The following is a 13,797-nucleotide window of genomic DNA, read 5'->3' on the forward strand; positions in this document are numbered from 1 at the left end:
TTATGATAAATATTCTCCGTAGGGTATTTCCTCTTCTTTATATAAAAGCCTTTATTTTGCTTACGTTTTATTTTTCTTTTTGCAATTTGTTTTTCAATTTTGTTATGTTCTGTTCCCCTCCCCCTGAACGGCCGTACCTTTTTCAGTTTTTGTACCCATTCAGTCGCTGTCTGCAGTTTTTAACATACAAGACTCCATCGTGGCCAGTGCCAGGAAAGGAGCCTGGGTAATGTCGGGGAGCAGAGTGGACTGGTGTGGAGTGGGTTGTGGTGGGTGAATCGTGTTACCGGCATGGGGTCGGCATCCTCTCAAAAAGACATCAGGTGCTGCACGTTGTGCAGCAGCTTATCTCAAATGATTTATAAACTACCAACAGTGGCGAGGCCAAAGCCATTGTCATTGCATAAAATATGCTAACAATACACCAACATCAGCTGGGGGATCCGAAAGGAAGAATTCAAATAGAGATGAGAGCTGAGGAGAAGAGGGAAGTCCATCTAGGCCCATCGGGGAATACCCGTTTCTTTCGATTGATGTGGTAACTGAATATATATTGCAAGTACAAGGATCAAGATCCTGCAACATTTAAAAAGAAAAACAATTTTTCTCATTCTCTAAACTCTTAAAGATACAGTAAGTAACTCAAAAGAAGCTGTTCCATTATAAAAGGAATTATTTATGTTGTTCAATGCAGGGGTCATATACAAGGACTCATGCCATAAGAAGCAGGCATATCATGTGCTAAGCAAGTGAGGCATCTTCAGGTAGATTTACCTCCACCAAGCCTAGCACAGCACTCTCACCACTCTCCAATCTGTAATTGTTACCGAATTTTAATAAAAATCATTTTCATGACGGAAGCTCCTGGCATCCAGCATCCGCCTGTGAAACATAATGCCCTGTCAAATATATTTCAAAGGACCTGAGTTGGTTGCCGTTCGAGATGCCCCCACCAGTCGGAGCTCCTGTTCCTGCACAGTTTCATTTCCCTCTTCAGCCATTCCCGAGATGGTAATGCAGGCGATGGAGTCCTTGTTGCCGATACAGGCTTCGAATTACCCAAAAGAAAATGGCGACAAAAGTACATTTCCACATACAAACTCGACGAAAAAAAATGTGGAAATTGAAAACAAGTCAACACGACTCGCAAGGGGGGGAGTCTTATATATTTTTTTCTTTTTACTGAAATGAAAGTCAGTTAATTTGATTTGAAAATGTAGAATGCTCAGTTGACAAAGTAGGCCCAGAATATAGCTGGAAGCAAAGAGGCCACTAAACAAGGTTGCTATTGTCCCTCAGGTGACATTGTTACACATATAAATATATATTATGAAACATCTAATAGGAATAATATTATTTAAGTAAAATATAAATCCTTCTTTGTTCTCTAAAACTCAATAACATAAGGTATATATACTAAAAGTAAGGCAGCCCGCCCACAAATTTCAATTTCAACTAATTCTGTTCAACAAATTTGCAAATCCACTTAATTAAATTAGTGCTCTGTCTCTGGCTAATTTATGTCAGCACTCGTTGTTCGATTTGAAAGCTTCGTAAATTACAATTGAGTATTAATTGATTTCGAGCTTCAAGTACAGAGGGCACTCGCATGACTGATAAATGCATTTTTGGTTTTGCATTAACCCATTACAAATTATCTCGACAAACAGGCAAACACAACATATGTATGTACATATTTGTGAGTGCATAAATGCCAATTGAAATGGCATCCAAACGAAATTGGAATAAATTCGCCACAAGGAATTATGATGATGGAAATAGAGATGTCGGCTGCATATGTATGGCATTAAGGGAGGTTGAACCGAGTCGGATAAATTGAAGCCATTGCAATTGTTATTTCAATTAATTTTCAATTAAAAATGGGCTTAATATTATATGATCGGAATATTTCCAGACAGGAAAAGTGGGCGGGTTGTGGCATGCGGAAAACTATGAGCATTGAAAGTGGGAGTGGATTTAGAGTGCGGTACAGTTGAGTTTTAAATGTAAATATAAGAAAAGAAAGCTGAAATTTATACAATTTCAAGTTGAATTAAACCATGGGTTAACAGCATATTAACCCTGCAATTGCCAGTCCTTACACATGTTGGTCTGCTCGTCTGAAAGCAGAACTGACCACAACAATGGACTTTGCTTTATTATGCAGAAGCACGACAATAAATGTAAAGAGGCTGCACAATGCGAGAAACAGGGGAAGTTGCAATGGCGGATGGCGGCAGGACCAACTGGATAAGTCAAGAAGAATTGCAGCAAGGATATTCTTTATCGTTCCCATGCAGGCTTGAGCTGACAGTGTCGAAAGCTACAGCTGGCAGGGATGTAATGTGACAGCAGATGGGATACAGCCTGCGGAGAATACACTGACCCAGTCACCTTGTTTGTGCAGCATTCATAGCAGATCCCGATACTCATAATGCGTCCACCTTTAATGGCACTCGCATCCTGATGAAGACCCAATGTGACGCAAACCACAATGCCAGGACTCTGAGCTTGCAGTCAGCTCAGGGTCCATGGGATAACGCAGATCCTGCCGGGCTGCTTTCTGCCGCTCCTTTCTCGCAATTTTCGCCCAGCATCGCATATTTCAGTTGTCATTTTTGCTGTTTTGTCAGTTCTGCTTTTGCCACAACTGGCGATGCAAGGTGGGTGGTGGGTGATGGGTCCTTGAGTCCCCTGTATCTCTGTGTCCAGTGCAGCGGCATTTCCGCTGGCAGGCAACGCAGCTGCGGTGGCAACTGCCACAAACAATTTTGACATTGCCATGCAGAGAGTTTCGGAGTGCAAGCCTCGGGTCCGGCGAGCGGTGCCGCCAGTGCTTCGGACAGGATGTGCAAGGATATTGTGAAATCAACGTAATGGCGGCACATTAACATGGCTGCTCCAAGAGGCAAGGCATGCGGAATCTGCAAAAAAAAATGGAGCCTATCCCGCCTCAGGTAGGAATAACCTAGCCTTTGCTCCCATTTTTTGATATCCTGTGAAAGTAAGCTTAGCTCAGTATAGCAGGATACATGATCATGACTGTAGATCTAAATGAAAACTCATATTTGTAACTTAAATTTAAAGTTATTATCATTTTGTATATAGTTAATAATAGCTCATACCGATCGAAATTTTCCATCAAACTGATATCCTTTATACGAATTTTGGTTACAAGTAAGGCTCACTAGAATTTTTTCTGCGTCCTTACCTGTCACTCTGCTGCATTTTTCAATGCGCTGCAAAGTTTTTAATTGAAAGTTGTAAGCCTTAATTGGTGGTGGCCCAGTGCCGCGCCTCCAGCGCTTGTTACACGACTTCCTTTTTGCGAGTCCTGCGAATCTCTGTGATGATGGAGCTCATCTAGACCGCCGACGCCCGGCAGTGCCTTTTACAGCCACGAAAGTGTGTTAGCTTATGGAAAGCTCTTCAGTGCCGCGTATTGTGGAGTGAAAGGCAAATTTACCTTTTCGGTCCAGGTATAAAATAATTATAATTTGCAAATTTCCCCCTTAGCTCGGAGGTTGTTTAATTTTGTGTGCAAATTGCTAAAAGTTCGCTAAGTCGCCCCGCCATTGCTGAATTATTCTTTTTTTGAATTTTTCAGTCCATTTTTTTTTAACTGCCACGCCCGTGGAGAGGAAATCTCTGGCAAATGGGGGCGGGAATGCATTCCCGAACATTTATTTTTTGTGGCATTTATTTTAATTAAATGAGTTCACAGCTCTTGTGCAGAGCCGCACTGTATGGTGTAGTGTAATAATAACAATATATAAAACTGTTGCTGTTCCGCAACAGAACATCAGAACACCAACAACGTAAACAACTTTTAATAACCAATGATGGCGACGGTAGCCGAGAGGTGAATGGAATTATTAAAAATTGTCTTTCATTCATTTGCAGCCTTGCAAATGCTCTTTTTTGCGTATTTTATAATTCTATTCGATCTATAATTACGTTAAAAAATATATATATATTAAAAAAAAAACATAATTCCTTTCCTGTGAAATTACAATGATGGAAAACTGGGCTAATCAAACAAAAAGGTGTATCTGTTGAATATTTGTAACACTTTTTTGCATTGGTCGTTGCTATTATCTGAAGTGAAATGAAACGATGTCAGAGCAATTTAATTAAATTTAACAGGGGTTAAGTTTTAACAGCCAGATTTATAATTAAGATCCTTAGGTTTATCAAGGGAAAATAAGTATTCAGACTTGGCTGGATAAAGATAAAGAACGCTCCTTTCATTGTCGTACAGACTTCCTGTAAAAAGTATCTTATAATACTTTTTGCAAGAGTATAATTATTCATTATTTTCAGGCGAACATATGTATAAACAAAATGCATTCACTTGAATATACAGTGGCGACGAAAATTATAGCTCTAAAGAAAGCGACTGCATATTGAATTTATTAACATGTTATTTAATGATTAAAAACTTATAAAGTAAACAATAACATCACAATACTTAACATGTTATTTAATGAATCTAAATCTGAATGTAAATATAATATCAGACATTAGTAAAATCATAATAATTTTATTATATATATATAAATATTTAATAATACTTACTGGTTGTTCTAATACCAAAAGGTCCTTTTGGTAACATACCATTGCAGGGTGTTAGAATTTTAGTCAGCAGCTTCAAACGCAGTGAAATAGGCATTTCCGACCCTATAAATCATATATATTCTTGATCAGCATCAACAGCCGAGTTCAACTAGTCACCTCAGGCAGTAAAAAAAATTTTCAATTTTTTCGAATTTTACATCATTAAAAATGAAAAAAAATGGAAAAATTTTAAAATCACTTAAATTTAAAATTGAATACGCAGTTTTGTTAACCTAATAATAAGTAACATACAAAAGCTTTCCGAATTAAAATTAATGCTTTTTTATAGTTATGAGTTTTTTTAAACTTTGATATCCCTATCGATGCTATTATTTTTTCCACATTTGTATAATATACATTGTATATACATATATGTATTTATACGCTTACTTTCGTGTTGATGTGAGAAGGATTTCAGTTTTTAATTAAATTGTTATTGAAGTGCGTCGCAATATGCGGAAATGCTCAGACATTTAAAAGCAAACGACATGAAAAACCAACAAATGGATGACCCACAAAGATCCGCGCTAACCTTTTGCTGACCCCATATCGTCAACCTATTTTTTAAAAAATAAGTCTTCTTCAATGGTATAAAAAAGAAGACCTTTCTTATATATATTTATTTTGTAACTGCCTTTAAAATACAATGCAATTCTTTACAAGATTATATGTAGTATCTCCTTCCAGTAATTTTCTTGCAGATCCAAAGATCAACAAAGTAAGTAAATATATCCGAATTTACATTAAAAACACCTGTTTTAGTGACTAATCTACTTTGATAATGCCTCAAGAGCTTACAAACATTAACTTGACATTGTGTTCCTTGAACGTTTGAAATAATACTCACAAAATGTCAGATTTCTTTTATTGAGACTCTTTCAAAATTCAAAATTTTAGAATATGCTTTCCTTTCTATGATTCTTGGGCACGGCATCCTTTTGAAATATTAGCTGCACACTGGCGAAGTTGCAGAGTAGCACTTTTTGTACCCAATTAAATGGCGGCAGCGCCAAAGCGAAAACCCGAAGGCGAAGGTAAATACTGTAGCGCATCGAAGGCATCACTAAAACGCCCCACGTCCTTTGCTAGTCATCGGAGCCAGCTCATCTCAAGACCTCGTCACTGACCAGAACTCGGGTCGTCGCCAGGAGCAGAAGGTGTACACCTTTAGCGACAGGCCGCAACAAAGGACTTCGTCGACTAGTGGTACCTTAACCAAGAACGATGACAAGACCAAGCCGCAGAAAACTATTCTCGAGGAGCATGGCATCATTCTGGGCAAAGTGATCGGCACGGGAAACTATGCCAAGGTCAAGATCGGTTTCTCCGAGGAATATGGCAAGCGGGTGGCAGTGAAAATCATCTCAAAGGTCAAGGCTCCATCAGAATACACGCAAAAGTTTCTGCCGCGCGAGATTGAAGCAGTTAAGGGTCTTCATCATGAAAACCTAATTACCTTTTACCAGAGTATCGAGACCAGTCACAGGTGAGTCTGTCTTATATACTCTTGAAAAAGGATCTAGCTAACACCTCTTTGTCAGAGGATCTTCTCTATTTCTTAATCTTTATTTATATTTAAATTCCTGGCTCCGTAATTAATCCACATCCATAGGGTTTACCTGATTATGCAGCTGGCAGAGAATGGAACACTGTTGGACTATGTGCGGGAGCGCAAGTTCCTGGATGAACCACAGTCACGGACGCTTTTCAAGCAGCTCATGAGTGCAGTGGAGTATATCCACAGCAAGGGTGTAGTGCATCGCGATATCAAGTGCGAGAATCTGCTGTTGGATGAGAACTGGAACCTGAAACTCATTGACTTTGGGTTTGCTCGCAAAGATACCAGAACCTCCGACAACCAAGTGATCCTATCGAAGACCTTTTGCGGGAGTTATGCTTATGCCAGCCCCGAGATTTTAAAGGGTAAGTATTTTGCCCACTTTAGACTTAATGCTTTAAACTTTGATCTTATTAGGCGTGGCCTATGATCCCTTCATGTCGGACATCTGGGCCAGTGGCGTTGTCTGCTATGCGATGGTATTTGGACGTCTACCCTACGATGGCTCCAATGTGCACATCCTGCTGAAACGCATCAATCAATCGCTGGTCTTCCCAAAGACACCATCAGCTTCCAGCGAGTGCAAGCACATGATCATGCATATTCTAGCGCCCGTCAAGATTCGATACAATATTCCACAGGTGAAGGAAGACCCTTGGTATTCCATGAAGTGATTTATTTGGACTAGTTTCATGATGATGTGCCACATTCCAAATTTAGTTTAAATTATTACACTTTTTTTCCTTTAATTCAGAGAAATTACAAGTTTAAAAGACTTAAGCAACCGTCTCTAAAAGTAATTTTTTGGTCTAAACAGTAGTTCATAGAAATTAAAGCGTTATTTCAAAGCGTTATTTTTGTACTTGCAAAACAGTTAAAAAGAAATAAATATCGGAATTTCGCAAGCTAAAATGTATACTGTTAATTTTATTTAGAAAAGATAACAGATCTTCAGTTGTGGCAGGATTTAAAGTCATAAAATATAATATCCCATAATTATAATTATTATTATATTAAATATCAGGCTATATCCATTTCCCATATGATACTTAGAGGTTATTCTGTCTCTGTGAAAATGAGAAAAGAAATTAAAGTCCTAGACCCACCACCATCCTTAGACCCTTTGAACCAGTTCTCGTACCGGTTGAGTTGGCAGCTCCCAGCCCTGTTGTCGTCCAGGTTACGTTGCCAACGGACAGGTGCCAAAACAGCCAAAACAACAAACCGAAAACTTTACTCTGACTGTCAATCGAAACCTATTCGGTTAGAAGGTATCATTTGGGCATCAAGCTTGATGAATTGATGGCGGAGGTGCACATAATCGGACAGATATTAAAAGCAGTTGACTTTGCCGAGCCGCATCTGTACTGCAAGTGGAGTCTGCAGAGCGGTAAGTGCAGCACAATGCACCTGACCACAAAGCACTTACCCCCGAATCTCTCTCTCCCTCTCCTGGAAGGTAACGCCTGGCGCCTAGTTCAGGGAGAGGTGCAGGGTCAGAGTCACGTGGGCTCCCACCGGCTGCAGAACTGCTCTGACTTTGCCCAGCCACTGGACATTCACCTCAGTGCCGCATCCGTCCTGGGCTGGCCCCGACTCCTGGTGGAGGTGTACGCCGTCAACGTCCTGCAGCAATCCTGGCCGGTGGGCTACGGTTTTGTGCACGTGCCGACCACGCCCGGGTCTCATCGCCTGGAGATTAGCACCTGGAAGGTAGCGCCTAACGGCTGGTGGCAGTCGATTCGCGAGCAATTCGGAGGCGGAGGAGCGGCTCTTAGCAAGACGGATCTACTGTACTCGGGAGTCGAGCGGTAAGATGTGAATCCAAATTAATATATATTTTTTAGACTCTATCTCTGTGTTCCTTAGTTACAAGCTGCACACTCTTAGCTCAGGAAAAGTAATCGTTGATCTTAGCTTAATCTTTAGGAAGTTTGAGGATTACGGTGTGGAATTTAAGTAACCATGAAGAGGCTTTTGGTTATAGCCATGCTGAGCATGGTCACCTTACCCTCACTTACACTTAAAATAGGAATTTCTCACGAATCAAATCCTACATCAACCTCACCACCCACAACTACGGATTTACCAGCTACCACGATTGCCGGCAGCAGCGATTCGGCGAGCTCCATTAGCCCCTTGCCCGAGGTGGTCAGTACCTCTGGAAACATATTTCCTCCCCGCCCCAGGGCTACAGAAGCACCAACAACTACCACAACATCGGCTCCAAAGGCGGAAGTACAACCCCTGAATGCCACCGAGGCTCCCGCCCATCCGCTTATTTTAGGGGAAAACCCAAAATACTATTGCTCCTGCGATCTGCAGACGAGCAAATGCGATCTAAATTGCTGCTGTGACCGTGACTGCCCGCCCGAGACTTTACGGGTCTTCGATTGCCACTCGGACTCGGCTCTGCCACTGCTTCAGTCCAGACTCGAGGACTTTCAGTATATCCACGGTCTGCCCACATGCCAGATCAATGACGGTTGGCTATGTGTCTTTCGCAGCAATACGAAACCCGCCAAGACTCCGTCACTTATTGCAAATTTTGATGCTTCGCATTATCGGAGATGGCCTGACCTTTTGGAAGCCTACGAAACAGATTCCCCTGCGCAGGCTGCATTCCCGGAACCTCATTACAAATTCAGGCAGACATTGCAATTACTGCAGTCAGAGGGCAAACAACTGACAACCTTTGACCTGCCCACTGCCTATGAGGGCCCGCATTGCCAACAGAAGCAGTCCATTCGTCACTTGCAGCCAATGAGCAGCAACTGTCTGATGAGGAACTCTTTCCAACTTCAACAGAGTCTCTGGAGCATCCTCAATCTCACTGCCACACACGAGGTGTTGCCCAAACCCTATGATAGAGACGAGCGGGATGTGGCAGGACTAGCCATTGAGGTGTGTCCAAAAGGGGAGGATGGAAAATTCCATTGCCTAGAGCGGGAAAATGACACACAGATAGATATCTTGGCGGAGAAAGTGGAAATTCAGGTGACCCACAATTTCACAAATATCATAGGGGTCAAAGTCTTGATTGAAGGTGAACTCTTGGCGGGGGATGACAACGAACCCCTGTGGTTGCATTATAAAGTGAATTTCATCGCTCAGAATGAGTCATATGCTAAACCCACTTCAAGTCCACTGGGATACTTGCCAGGCTCGCCCGTAATCATCTCTAGAATTCTGCCACAGAACAACAGCGAGGAGCAAAAGCAATTAAGCTACTTTAATGCGCTACAGAGTTTCGAGGACTTTCACTGGCTGCCCCTGCTCACACGGAAGTCTCGAGAAATGTCCTGTCAATCTACGCTAGATCAGAAAGAAGTCCTACGACTGGGTGTAGATATTGTAAAACAGTGCCAGCTACACCAAGCAGCGCCTCTTCTCCAGGAAAATGCCAACCACACTGAATACTGTGAGAGGTTGCAATCCCAAATATGGAGCCAGCTGTTGCCCTACAATTGCAGCTCCCTGGAGGAGGTGGGCCAGGTATTTATCTCTCAGTTAGGCAGACCCCAGCCGGAAAAGTGGTTGCCTCTGCAACTGCACTACCCCGAGAAGCCCAATGAAACTCCACCATCGGTGCTGGGAGTATACGATAATCTCCAGCAGAGCCTAACCTGTCGGAATATGTTCTTAAGCGTCAGATACGAGTTCCATGTGACGGATCTGGCTTTGCTTGACGGAGCAGCCCCTCATCAACGGGTTCTGCAAAGCGCACGCTTAGTTTTGGGCCATAGGCATGACCTAGAGTTCGATGCTTCCGAGCAGCAGGTGGCCTTGCCCCTGAGCGTCTCTGCCATGTTTTTCCAATTAGAGAAAAGGTCACTAAGCCAGGCATCGGGAGTTTCCATTACAAATCACATAATGCTTTTCGCTATTCTAGCGGCGTTGCACTTTTAGTTGTAGTCTTTGAATTCCATTAAAATATGTGGAGAAGAATTAAATTTCAATTTTTTTTAAATGAGAAATAAACAGTGGCAATAAATTTTATTACATTCTATTATTATCGTTTATTTATTTAAATGAAATTAAAGAAAAGTTTATAGAGTTTAAAAGTATAAAGTTTAAAGCTCTTTTTAGTCAATTCCATAATTATATTATTAAACATAAATTTTAAATTATAATGTTGAATATTTTCTATTAACTACAAAATGTGCGACCAAATTATAATTTTCCAGTCTGCGGACTTTCTATATTTTAATAGGATTTATGTTTTCAGTGTTAATAACTCAACAGGCAATAATAGTCATAGGCAGTTGTTTGAATATAACACCCTTATGGCGGAAAAGCATCGATTCCCTATCGACTTATCGTAAACAAACAAAGACTGTTAAAGTCTGGCAGCGCCAGACTTAAGTTATTTTGGACGAGACGATTATCTAATTTTAACGCTCTATTCTGTTAAATGATCTGCTCAGCGTAAGTTAACAGCCTTCCCCTTTATGGACGGGAGCAGATTGCTTACAAATTTAACTAACGTTTCAAGACATGAATTCTACCCATGTATCTGTAACAGGGTAAAATTGTACACGTGTAAATTTATTATTATACTGGAGTCTTAGTGTGCCCAATTGCCGTGAACGCTGAAATATGCGGTTTTTGTGTACAAAGTTAAACATTATCAACAGAAAGTACGGCGGGCACAATTTAAAGTTTTTTGAGGTAAACAAACCCAAAATACGTAAATACTTCAGTGTTTTCAAGGGAAAGCAAGCCAATATAGGCAACAACTCAAGACACCGCCAGAAAAAAGTGTCCTCCATGGCAGAACTTTCAGGACAAAACCTGAGCACCAGCATGTGCGACATAGAGGAGGATAACGATATGTCGGCATCGCTGCTTAACCACAATGTGAGCTTTAACAGCACCATGGTCACGTCAAGCATGGACATGTCGATGCCCAAGCTGAGTATAACACTCTCGGATGCTGAGAAACTAAAACTAAAGCTACAAGCAGAAAACGCGTCTGTAAACACAACCAAAGCTATGGGGACGAGCCTTTTGGAGGAGATCTCGCTGGCAGACGATGACGAGGACGAGGCAGATGAGAGTGATCGCATCATTGCCATAGAAGACACTTTCGATGCCTCGACGGCAAATATGCCGGCGTCTGCAGAAGGGCGGGATGCGCAGGCGGAAGAGTTAGTTGAGCCAGAGGCAGCTCCTTCTCCAATTGAGTATTTTCAAAGCAGAATAATCGAGTTGGGGCGGCGCTGCTGGACCTCGTCTGCAGATGCACAGCAATATACCAAAGGCTGCTACTGGTCCCCAGACGGAACGTGTCTTCTAGTGCCGGTGCATCTTGACGGCATGCATGTTATGGAGCTGCCCGCAGATCTCTATGCCACACCAACGATGCAGACGACGACACGCGATCTGTCGAAGCTTCAGTCTGCAGTGCACGTTCCGGAAGGAGGAACTGTCTACGACTGTGTATGGTACCCACACATGAACAGCCAGCAACCAGAATCCTGTTTGTGAGTAGTAAACCAGCTTTTAATCCCAATATTATTAAATAACAACTTCCGTATGGCTTTAGCTGGCTAGCCACGCGCCAACACGAACCGATCCACATGTGGGATGCCTTCGACGGGACGCTGCGGTGCAGCTACAGTGGGTACGACGCAGTTGACGAAGTCATGGCAGCCATCTCGCTGGGCTTCTCCGCCGATGGGCAGCGGATCTTTGCGGGCTACAAGCGCTGCATAAAGATTTTCGATACGAACAGGTAAGCGCCATCCACTGGGCCATCTTGCATCGCCTCCTAAATCCTTGACTATATTCCAGGCCCGGCCGAATTTGCGACGATTATCCCGTAAAGTTCGCCATCTCGTGCATTGCGCAAACCAGCGAAAGTCCAAACACCTTGACCTGCGGCAACTGGCACGGCTACATTCAACACTTTGACCTCCGCTGCAGCCCCAAGCAGGGCCCGCTCTTTACTCTAGGAGGCCACAAGGGCGGTATCACCCAGCTGCGATACGCCGAGGGTGCGCCCGGAGAGTGTTATCTTTTCAGCGGAGCACGAAAATGCAGTAAACTCTTGCAATGGGACATGCGAAACTACAAGGCACCGCTGGCCGAGTTCCAGCGTAACGTGGACACCAACCAACGCATCCAGTTTGACTTCACGACAGGTCATAGTTGGATGCTTAGCGGCGACACGACAGGTGCTGTTAATATATGGGATCTTGGTGGTGACAAGGAAGCAACCTCACTTCCTCTGCACACTGATTGCTGCAACGGAATCGCCTTGAATCCAACCCTACCGATTATGGCTACCGGTTCGGGACAGTATCACTTTATCGGTAGCGATGTAGACGACGATATAACCATGAACGGCACGGTAATCGTAGACGAGGCACGAACGCCTCCAGAAGAGGATAAGCTCCGGCCAAATAAGGAAGTGCTTTATGAGAACGCCGTAGTAATGTGGTGGATTGGCCCAAGTACTCCCAATTGAAGACGATTCAGTTTGGGTAAAATACATAATAAAAAGCCGTCTTTATTCTTGAATCCGATATGGAAATACTAAATGCGTCGTAACGAGCCGCCGATTGACCTGGAATGTACATTTGAATGTTTTAGTACATACCTCCAGAAGCCGGAAAGACTCACCTAGAAGCGCTTGAGGAATTCCTCGGCACAGGTGCGAGCCCTGGCGTTGACTGCCAGCTTCATCTCGCTAATCTCCTTGTCGATCTCTTCCATAAAGCTGATGACAAAGTCGACCAGCTTGTGCTTGTACATCTGCTCCGTGTGGAAGTTGGTGATCAGGAAGCTGATGTCATACCCCTCAATGGGCTTCCGTCTCAGAATGATGAAGGATTCGGCGCGGCGCATCATGAATCGCGTGAACTTGTGGCACAGAATGCGCTCGATCTCGTCCGCCTGCTTCACCGCAATGCTAACGCGAACCGAGTTGATCGAGGGCTCGATCAGCACCTTCTCGCGCTCGTTCCGGGAGACGACGACGGGCGTGAGAACCAACTCCTTGCTGGAGCAGATCTCTACCTCCGGCTTGTTGTGTCGCTCGACCACCTGGGACGGGAAGTCTTGCAGGCACATTGCCGCAGTCAGCGAGTGGCGCACGGCGGTAAGGTAGGGCTTTAGGGTGGCGGCCATTGTGTTGTGTATGTGTGTAAGGTGTTTGTTGTGCACTTTTTACTTAATTTTTAACTTTTATTTTGTGATTCACAATTTATCAGGCGCAGTGTAACCGTGTTGCCATTTTCCGAAAAATACCATGGTTTCATTTCGATTTTCCGCCTTGTTGTTCCATTCCGGCATTCCTGTATGGAATTTTACATAATTTGACACTGCAACTTTGACATTTTACAAATTAGTTTTGTCGTTGTAATTTTAGTGTGACCCTTGCTAACAATCCATTTGAATTCAATTTTTTTTTTCGTTTTTTGGTCAATTTTGAAAAATACTGTAATAACGGTTTTTTGTTTGTTTTTTTTTTTTTTAGCTAATTTTCGTTTTTAGTTCTCACCTATTAGCTTAATTTGAATTAATTAAAGTAATCAAACAGAACCAAATTGGTTGCGCCTTACCATTTATTCTGTATATGGGCAATTCTCCAGAAAGGTCTACCGCGGCCAAAAACT

The 13,797-nt window shown here is 42.8% G+C and overlaps 5 protein-coding genes across 5 annotated transcripts; 4 read left to right on the forward strand and 1 right to left on the reverse strand.

The window, feature by feature from the left end:
• Window positions 1-5,394: 5,394 nt before the first annotated feature.
• On the forward strand, window positions 5,395-6,955 carry LOC110185819 (testis-specific serine/threonine-protein kinase 3). Its single transcript, XM_020954824.2, has 4 exons — window positions 5,395-5,651; window positions 5,707-6,103; window positions 6,230-6,540; window positions 6,593-6,955. Exons 1-4 carry the CDS (start codon window positions 5,615-5,617, stop codon window positions 6,847-6,849), a joined length of 1,002 nt encoding a protein of 333 aa, XP_020810483.1. The 5' UTR covers window positions 5,395-5,614; the 3' UTR covers window positions 6,850-6,955.
• A 395-nt stretch (window positions 6,956-7,350) lies between these two features.
• On the forward strand, window positions 7,351-10,184 carry B9d2 (B9 domain-containing protein 2). Its single transcript, XM_020954795.2, has 3 exons — window positions 7,351-7,565; window positions 7,635-7,986; window positions 8,045-10,184. The coding sequence occupies exons 1-3, from the start codon at window positions 7,478-7,480 to the stop codon at window positions 8,136-8,138; spliced, it is 534 nt and encodes a 177-aa protein (XP_020810454.1). The 5' UTR covers window positions 7,351-7,477; the 3' UTR covers window positions 8,139-10,184.
• Window positions 8,141-10,184, forward strand: tctn (tectonic). Its single transcript, XM_020954794.2, has one exon. The coding sequence runs from the start codon at window positions 8,141-8,143 to the stop codon at window positions 10,082-10,084; it is 1,944 nt and encodes a 647-aa protein (XP_020810453.2). The 3' UTR covers window positions 10,085-10,184.
• Window positions 10,185-10,658: 474 nt separating this feature from the next.
• Window positions 10,659-12,700, forward strand: WDR79 (Telomerase Cajal body protein 1 homolog). Its single transcript, XM_020954575.2, has 3 exons — window positions 10,659-11,661; window positions 11,724-11,912; window positions 11,972-12,700. The coding sequence occupies exons 1-3, from the start codon at window positions 10,775-10,777 to the stop codon at window positions 12,645-12,647; spliced, it is 1,752 nt and encodes a 583-aa protein (XP_020810234.2). The 5' UTR covers window positions 10,659-10,774; the 3' UTR covers window positions 12,648-12,700.
• On the reverse strand, window positions 12,659-13,505 carry Arpc4 (Actin-related protein 2/3 complex, subunit 4). Its single transcript, XM_020954576.2, has 2 exons — window positions 12,803-13,505; window positions 12,659-12,746 (listed from the first exon to the last, which is right to left on the reverse strand). Exon 1 carries the CDS (start codon window positions 13,307-13,309, stop codon window positions 12,803-12,805), a length of 507 nt encoding a protein of 168 aa, XP_020810235.1. The 5' UTR covers window positions 13,310-13,505; the 3' UTR covers window positions 12,659-12,746.
• Window positions 13,506-13,797: the final 292 nt, after the last annotated feature.

Source organism: Drosophila serrata, unplaced genomic scaffold (genome assembly GCF_035046125.1).
Source record: "Drosophila serrata isolate PLE 108 unplaced genomic scaffold, ASM3504612v1 contig_100, whole genome shotgun sequence".
Classification (NCBI taxonomy): domain Eukaryota; kingdom Metazoa; phylum Arthropoda; class Insecta; order Diptera; family Drosophilidae; genus Drosophila; species Drosophila serrata.